General features: G+C 37.7%; 1 protein-coding gene across 4 annotated transcripts in view; it reads left to right on the forward strand.

The window, feature by feature from the left end:
* elavl2 (ELAV like neuron-specific RNA binding protein 2) overlaps positions 1–9,137 on the forward strand; it is a 38,472-nt gene extending 29,335 nt beyond the window's left edge. For 3 of the 4 annotated variants that reach the window (XM_042400921.1, XM_042400920.1, XM_042400923.1), the window contains 3 exons: positions 2,682–2,907; positions 3,623–3,661; positions 6,498–9,137. In XM_042400921.1, coding sequence (XP_042256855.1) covers positions 2,682–2,907; positions 3,623–3,661; positions 6,498–6,828 — 596 coding nt within the window. In that variant the 3' untranslated portion in view covers positions 6,829–9,137. The remainder of the gene's footprint in view (positions 1–2,681; positions 2,908–3,622; positions 3,662–6,497) is intronic. The other variant, XM_042400922.1, reaches the window with a different exon arrangement.
* The last annotated feature ends 213 nt before the right edge of the window (positions 9,138–9,350 follow it).

Genomic DNA, 9,350 nt, shown 5'->3' on the forward strand with positions numbered 1-9,350 from the left:
GACCATAAAGTTGAATACATGGATGACCCAAGAGGGCAATAAGAGGTAACTAAGTTAAAGGAGCAATGTTCATTTGAACTTACAAGATTTGTTGGCTTCTAATAAATGGCAACAAGCAGCTTGTGAATTGTGGCTACCTAGGTAGCAAAAAAGTAATATAAGGAAGTATTGTTAATGCCAACTTAAATCAGTATAACCTCACCATGGAGCTACTAGCAGCAGCTATTTTAATGCAACCTTTCTAGCTGTGTGTAAAGTTTGAATTTATAATTGTTTTTATTACTGCAGTGTGCCACAAAAGGTGGCACAAATTGAACATAGATACAGCAAAACAAAGCAGACACTGATACAAGAATGTTATTAAAACCAGGACAGATTTAGAGTTATGTACAGTATGTTGGTGGGAGATATGAATGTACGTGTGGCCATGGGAATGTATGGCTATGTGTGGGGAAGGGATGAGAGGAAAGAGGATGAAATGAGAGAGAGAAGAGAGAAGGAGAGGAAAAGATATGCGAATAAGAAATACTGCATATATGTATGCGTACAGTCATTTATAATTGCTAACATTGTTACAGTGATGTTTAACCATAGTCAATTCTATTTTCACCTCTTACTGCCCTCATGGGACGCCCATGCTCATCACAATCTTCAGTCTTGTTTTTTTCCTGCTGCTTTCTAATGACCCTTGATGGGAAAGCTTCAGTATCTTTGCCATTGTTCAGTCAAAACAAGTCTAATGTTCACCCATGTTCCCCAGTTTTATGTTTTCGCTGCACAGTTTTGTTGATTTGTAGTGGGTCTCTAATGTTTATGCTTCTGCCTTTTTTATGTGCATCAGTTTTGGCAGTATTTCTTGGTGTGGGTCACATTTTCTTAGTGTCTTGGTTTTGTTCTTGTATACATTTATGTACGGTGGTGCTTGAAGGTTTGTAAACCTTTTAGAATTTGCTCTATTTCTGCATGAATATGACCTGAAATGTGATAAGATTTTCATGTAAGTCCTAAAACTAGACATCAGTTAAACAAATGAGACAAAAACATTACTTGTTCATTTATTTATTGAGGAAAATGATCCAATGTTACATATTTGTGTTTGGCAAAGTATGTGAACCTCTAGGATTATCAATTTATTTGAAGGGGAAATTAGACTCGGGTGTTTCAGTTGGTTAACAATCAAATGTGAGTCTGGGAGGCCTTGCCTTATTTAAAGAAGAGAAATCTTGGTGTTAACTATCAAAGTCTGAGCTTCACAACACACGTTTGTGGAAGTGTGTCATTACTCAAACAAAGGAGATTTCTGAGGACCTTTTTAGAGGAAGAGTTCTTCATGCTCACCAGGCTGGAAGGGGTTACAAAACCATTTCTAAAGAGTTTGGATTCCACCAGTCGACCGTCAGGCAGATTGTGTGCAAATTGAAGACATCCAACACCATTTTTACCCTCCCTAGGAGTGGTTGATCTATAAAGATCACACCAAGAGCAAGGTGTATAATAGTCCTGGAGTTCGCAAGGGATCCCAGGGTAATGTTTAGGAAACTAAAGTCCTCTCTTGCAGTAGTTACAGTCAACATTCATTAGTCCACCATCAGGAGAACATTGAACATCAATGGTGTGCAAGGCAGAGTTGCAAGGAGAAACCCACTACTGTCCAAAAAGAACACGGCTGAACCAGGACAGCTTGCAATCATTGATGGAACAATGAATTCTGAGTTGTACCAGCAAATTCTACAGGAAAATGTCAAGGTATCCGCCCGTGAACTGAAGCTCAAAAGAAAGTGGGTCAGCCAGCAAGACAACAACCCTAAACACACAAGTCGCTCAACCAAAGAACGGTTGAAGCAGAAGAAAGTTAATGTTTTGGAATGGCCAAGTCAAAGTCCTGACCTTAATCCTATAGAAATGCTGTGGAGGGACCTGAAATGGGTAGTTCATGCAAGGAAGCCTTCCAACATCCCTGAGGTGACACTGTTCTGTAAGGAGGAATGGGCTAAAATTCCTCCAAGCTGATGCGCAGGGCTGATAAACAGTTACTAGAAACGGTTAAATCAAGAAGTGTAATGTTTTTGTCCCATTTTTTTAAATTGGGGTTCCCTTTATGTAGTTTTAGGACTTGTGTGAAAATCTGATCATGTTTTAGGTAATTTTTATGCAGAAATTGAGAAAATTGTAAAGGGTTCGCAAACTTTCAAGCACCATTGTATGTTGTCCCTAGTAACCAGTATTAAAGCTTTAACATCAGAAATGTTTGTAAAACATCCAAGAGGGAGTCTATATTTTGAGTGACTTGTTGATTAATGCTCAAAATTGCAGTCCTCCCTTTATACAGAAAAATATATCAAATATATTCTCAGCTATTAAATAATTTTCACCTCACGATTCTCAATTCAGTGTGAAGCCTCAATAAAAAATTTACAGCATTATGGGCCAGTGATGCACCTAACAATCAGCAATGTACTGCACTTTGAAAATTTTACCAAAAAAAATTCAGATAAAAAGAATCATGGCACTGTGAAATAAAGAAATCTGCATACTTGCCCTAATGAACTGTTTTTGCACTCCTAGATTACTGTTTGATCCATGTCAGTGAAGTTGACCCTGCAGATCAGGAGTGAGTGTTTGTACAGCTGTCAGCGGAAACTCAGCACATGACTAATCTTTTGTTCATGGACTCTCCTCAGGCGTTTCCAGAGGGGTTGGCTTCATTCGTTTTGACCGGCGAGTTGAGGCTGAGGAGGCCATCAAGGGTCTGAACTGTCAGAAGCCGCCTGGTGCCACAGAACCAATTACAGTCAAGTTTGCGAACAACCCGAGCCAGAAGACCAGCCAGGCACTGCTGTCCCAGCTGTATCAGTCACCCAATCGAAGGTACCCAGGACCCCTCGCACAGCAGGCACAACGCTTCAGGTAAAAGGGGCACACCAAAAAAAAAAAAAAAACAAAAAAAAAAAACACTGATTAGAGTTAATACTGCTAGTGATGTTGAATCTACTGACCCTATGAGGCCTTTGAAATTAGCATTTAAATTGTTTCACAGCAGTATTATGAAAGTATTCTGTGTTGGAGCTCATCAATACTCTGGACAGAATAATTCATCCCCATATTCACATTTTCAACTTTGCTGTGTTCCTCCTGTTGCAGATGTAGGCCTACCACACAATTCGGTTTGAGTAGGTTTTGACAAATATGGAGATGAGATGAGCAATACTCTGAGAGATAATTCAATCAGTGGTTTGGGTTTTTTGACATAAGCCTAAGTTAGTGGCCATAAATCTGGAAATGAATCCATAAATGAATCAGCTTTTCAGTCCACTGATTGACCTTGGTGGTGTGCAAAAGTTTAATTTTTTTTTTTAAAATCACCATTTCTGGAAATCTAATTTTCATGTAATAATCTATGAGAGCCTTGCTGCAATATTTCTAGCTTAACCTAACACGTTCAGTCAACTAGTTAATAAGGACCTGGTAGTTGTGGGAAGTGTATGAGTAGAACAACTCACTTTAATTATGGTATCAGAACTATTACTCATCTCTGTCATCCTGTCAAAAGGTATTCATCAACCTCACGAAAAGCATTCAGTATATTGAAAGTAACGTGTATGTGTGTTGGTCTTATTTTTAGGTTGGACAATCTGCTGAACATGGCCTATGGAGTCAAAAGGTAAACTGATTTTCTTTTCTAGATTTCATAGTCTGCTTTAATTGACCCTGTGGGAAATTCAAACCTAACATGAGGGAGCTGATGGAACACTTTTTTTTCACTCCTTGTGTTTATTTCCTGCATGAGCTCTTGGCAACCTTGCATAGGTAGTTAACGCTGCATAAGGTAGCACTGATTAAATATGTGGTTGTTGATGAAAGAAAAATGCTTGTGTGCACCCCCCTACACACAATGTACAAACACATATATACCTAATCCAAATGGTGCAAGTGAATCAGGCTGTTTGTCTTGCAAAAGCAGCAAGTGATGATGTAAATATTGTGCACATGCTTTATGTTTCGTGCGTAGGGAACATGCTCCTCAGATCAGTGATGGGTGTCACTGAAGGCTACCTGCTCCTCTTTGGCCAATAGCTTTTCAATGCTACAGCTTACTGATGCTGGATGCTGTGGTGGCTGACACGGATTTTGGGAATAAAACATTTCTGCTCATCACTCATTCCTGCACACTCAGCAGGAGTCCCTTCCTATAGTGTTTCAGTGTAAGTGCTGGGGCAATTAACTTCAGTTGTTCTGTGTAAAAATGCATTCATGCAAGTTCAGCTGAAGATAATGTGAGGCTTCAGCAGTCAAATGTATGAAGTCAATCCGAGACTGTGCTCCTAGATCACACTGTGAAACACGTCCCCAGACAGCTGATTTGGAGCTTTCGCGACCAAACACAGCCTGAGGAAAAATCCTGATGGTCTCAGAACTTCAGGACCAAATTTTCACTATTTGTCTTTTAGGACTCATGTTTACAAACCAACTAATCAGAATACAACATGAAATGATCCGGAATACACTGGTTGGCATCACTTTTTTTTTTTTTTTCTACTTTCATCGCAGTGCTGGTAATTGACCGCGCATTCATTACACAATCTGACATGGTTTAAATTAATATGGTGCAGTCTGACACAGATTGCTACCAATATTTTATTAGACCCATCTTGCACTTGTTTATTTTGACTTACAATACACAATCATTGTTGTCGCACAGTTTAAAGTCTCCTTTAGTCAAATCAAGTAGGTTTCTTCCACATTTTGGGTCACTTTAGTGCAGAATTCCCTGGATAGTGTTTCCTTGCTGAGCTGCAGGAGATGCACTATTACTATACTATATTACTATATTTTGCACTCATGACTAGCTTTGGAAGATCCCTACTTGATTTGACTAACGAGGTTTATCAGAATAAATATTAACCTACTTTTTAAAATTCACATTGAGGCATCATTACTACTTGTGACTAATAACATGCAGGAACAGTACATGATACCAAACAAGGCTCTAGTTCCATGCTTTAATAAATATACTCTATGTAACAGAGTATTTTGCAGTTGCACAGTAAATTGATGGTCAGACATGGCACATTGTCTGCTCAGCTGCAGACTGTTAGAAGCTGTGTGTTCTGTAGTGTACTGCTGGACAAAGTGTGCAATAATGACACTTTGTAAATTACCTCAATAAATGACATGTTTTTACATGGCTGCCAGTGTGTATGATGAAGCTGTATATCTGAGTGGCCATGGTGACGGCCCTCTGTTACACTGGCCAGGCTGTACAACATACACTTGAATCCCTTTAAGTACATGGCCACCAGTAAAACTTAGCAAGTTTAGTCATTTGTGCTTTACACTTAATTTACCTGTAATTTTTTAACGTGTTCTTCCTTAAAAAAACAAAAACAAAAGGGTTGTGAATAAAGTAAGGCTTCTGACATTGATGCAGTAAGGTGCTTTAATCTCAACATAATGTCACAACATGTCTAGATTAAAGCATTGTCTACACTGCTTGTCTACATAACAAAGGACAGAATTTTACAATCTTACTTGCTATTGCACAAAATTGCATACATGTATTTTGAGCTCCATGCTCTTACCTTGATCTATTATGGACAGTGCTGTCCTGTTTTAAACTTTGTTGCATCAGATGTCTTTCAGGATTCACCAGGATACCAGTTTGTCTAAGTTCAGTTTCTATAAGAATGTCTTCCTCGAGTATGATTGAAGTCCAGTCCTGTGAAAGCTCAAAGGCCCATCACTGGCGACAATAGACTTGTGATTTCTTTTCTGCCCTGCTCGTTGGCTGACGTCTTCGTTGCCAAATCTCTCCCTGGGTCCTTGATGCTGGGAGCACACCTGTCATGGTGGATGTTCCCTGAGAGGCCAACTGGAGCAGCTAATCTTACGTGACACCTGCTGCAATAATTCATAGCCTTTCCATGCACTTTGAATTTTGTTTCATCAAACTGTAAAACCACATTTACCAAAGACCTGGGCTTTTGCGTGCTTTTTATTCCAAAATTGGCACAAACTCCAAATTTAATATGCCACTTTATTTCCCATTATTATTTCAATTTTTGTTTTTGAGTAAATAATTATGTCATGTATACAAATTGTCCATTCTGGAAACCTGGTAGGCACCTGAGGATCTAAAAAGCAGCTACAATTTCTAAGGGAAAGTATGGAAAGTTCTATTTGTAATCTGCAGCTCTGATATAACTGAATGTGCAAGCATGTTGACTTGTACTGCTCTGTTTGCTGCACAGTCAGCTCAACTGATTTTTTTTTTTGTCATAACTTATTGTCCAGCTGCAGAAAGAATATCTTGATTATCTAATGATTTATGAAAGATTCTGAAGTGAAAAGGTTTTAACACTATGACTGTAAACATGGCTCAGAATGAAGTATAGCTAGTGATGAGACTCGTCAAAATCTAACCTTTATCTTTTAAAAAGGCCCATTTTGTTCTCATTTTGGCTCTTGCCTTGAACCATGTTACTTTTTGTATTTTACAGCAGGTTCTCCCCTATGGCCATTGACGGGGTGACCAGCTTGGCTGGCATCAACATCCCAGGGCACGCAGGCACTGGCTGGTGTATCTTTGTCTACAATCTGGCTCCAGACGCAGATGAAAGCATCCTTTGGCAGATGTTTGGGCCATTTGGTGCTGTCACAAACGTCAAGGTTATTCGCGACTTCAACACAAACAAGTGCAAAGGATTTGGTTTTGTCACCATGACTAACTACGACGAGGCAGCCGTGGCCATCGCCAGCTTGAATGGATACCGCCTTGGGGACAGAGTGCTGCAAGTCTCATTCAAAACCAACAAAACACACAAAGCCTAATACCCACTGAGATTGTTTCTAGAAAACTCAGCAGAAAACGGAAACAGAAAATGGAAGCGTATCGACCGTAACTTTCTACATTAGTAAACAGCTTTGTAAATCAGTGTTACGAAGAAAAACAATATTTAGCGTCCAACAATGTGATTTTTTTTTTTTTTCATTGCTACGCTTTGAATCTTCTCAATATACTTTAAAAACAGGAAAAAAAAAACTGCAGGTTTTAATGCCTGTGATGTTGAATTCTTTTGCTGTCTTTACAGATGGACCCTCTAAAACGTTACTATAGGTTTTGTCATTTTGTTGCGCATCTGCTTTGAAACAGTAAGTCTTGTAAGGTTATGTGTAGTGATTTTCTTTGTATTTTTCTGTGTCCTGATTTGCCTTAGGTGCGTTATGCCTTCAGTGGTTAGCAAGTACTTATTTTGAACTATTTGCGATTTTGTTGATTTTGTAAGTATTCCGTTTATTGTAATATGAGTTGGTTATTGGTTGGCTGCATAATGTTGCTTATTGTAAATTTAACGGATAAAAGACAAAAAAAAAAAATTCTTAAAGCAGTACCTTGCCAAAGAGCTAAGAACCTCTTTGATGTGGGTTTAAAAAGCATCTATTTTTATAAAAAGAAAAATTTGGAGAAACTTTTTACTGGACCTGGAACAAAATATTTTGACTTGGATACTTTGAGAAATATCTTCATATGACACCTTGTGAGCTTTTGAACTTTACAAGAAAGTTTGCAGTGGTTGAAATTTCTGGAGAGATTTATGATGTAAAAGATACCTTTTGAGATCTTTGTATTATCTTTAGATTATAGAATCAATGGCAGTGCTGGTTTCATTTGTAAAATCATCTGTGGGTGCCCCCGTCATCCTGGTTGTTATGACTAGCAGCTCGCTTTCCGACTTAATTTGGAAACGGACAAAAATACAACTTATTCGCAAAAGTGCATGCAAAATTATAACGCGGAGATATCTTAAAAGGTAAATGGGGGATAAAAATCAGTTCTTCCTAAAGGATTCCCTTCAGACGGAGCCCATGGTGTTTTGTGGTGTACCTACAATATATCATTAGACTGATTGTCTTAATATCAACCAATAAGGGTTTTTACATACTTTGTATGAAAGATTGAGGACAAGCCAATGAAGGCAGCAGCTTAAGAAAACTAGTCTGAAGAAAGAACGGATTACTCCTGAGCTTTGAGCTATGTAAATAAGTCCTTTTTTATGTTGGGTATTTGGCAAATTTCTTTTGGTTCTAGTTTGGACTTCATTGGAAAGTGTGATATTATATATATCGTTTTCTTTTTTCTTTAATGGAGTATGTAAGGTATTTTCATTTAGGATATTAACCTTTTTTTAATTTCAGTTTCCCTTCAGTTGAAATACTTGATTTGTTGTCCTATGGACTAGCATTACAGTGCATCAAATTTGTTGGTTGTTTGGTCTGTAGATAGTCTTGCTTCGTAAAAAAAAAAAAAAGGTATTAAGAAACTATAGACATTTGTTTTGTTTTTTTATATATAAACATTATAGATATATATTTATGTGGTAAAGAATGGATATAAACCACAGTTTTGAACTATTTGATTACTTTTTTTTTCATACTCATATATATACGTAATGCATATAACCTGTCTTTAAAATCGTAAAAAGGTGTATATTGCTTTATTCACTTTGGGGGAAGGTCAGTGAAGCAGTTCCATTAACAACACGAAATTGGTTGCAAGAGTTTGACGAACAACATCTTACTCATCTTTAACAACAAATGGAGGCTGGTCGAGCCTTAGATGCACTGAATACTGCACCTGCATCCTGCTTGGTATTTAAACCAATTACTAGTCATGCTTCCCCTTAAAATGAGCAGTGTGCTATGCATTATATAATTATCTTTGCAACTGCTTTTTCTTGTTTATCTATTCCTTCTTTGTGTTACTTGTAAAAGTTAAACTTTAAGTCTAGATGAGTTGTGATACTTGCTGCTGTGGGGTGGGGGACTACATTTTTCATGCCTGACCTGCCATTATTAAAAATAATTTTTCTTTTTGTAACTTCCTCATGATGATTTGGTCTTGACAAATTGTGCTGATGGTCCGGAATGAAAATATGTTCCCTCCCACCCCTCTTATCTCAATTCTTAATGTGAGAATGATTATTTATTTGAAGTTGTATAGTCTGACTTGGTTCACAGCATTTTTGGAATAGAATATCTTCTGTTGAGTATTTAAAAGGATGTACATGTTCTTTACTTTGTGTTTGGATACTTTGGATTTTTTCCATGTTCAGTACATCAATAAATAAGTTGAAGGGCAATGCAGCTTTGTGAATGGATCTTATCATTCCTTTTTTCCTGTTTGCTAAAAAAAAATGATTCTGCCAATTTAAAATGAAAAAAATTTAAAGTTGGCCAGGGAAACTGTATATTGTAAATCTGCCTCTAATTCCAGTGAATCCTGAGCAGCATGAACAACCAAACTCAACTGCTGAACTCTTTGTTCCTCAAAATCTGCAAAATGCACAATTTGA

This window comes from Thunnus maccoyii, chromosome 22, assembly GCF_910596095.1.
Source record: "Thunnus maccoyii chromosome 22, fThuMac1.1, whole genome shotgun sequence".
Taxonomy (NCBI): domain Eukaryota; kingdom Metazoa; phylum Chordata; class Actinopteri; order Scombriformes; family Scombridae; genus Thunnus; species Thunnus maccoyii.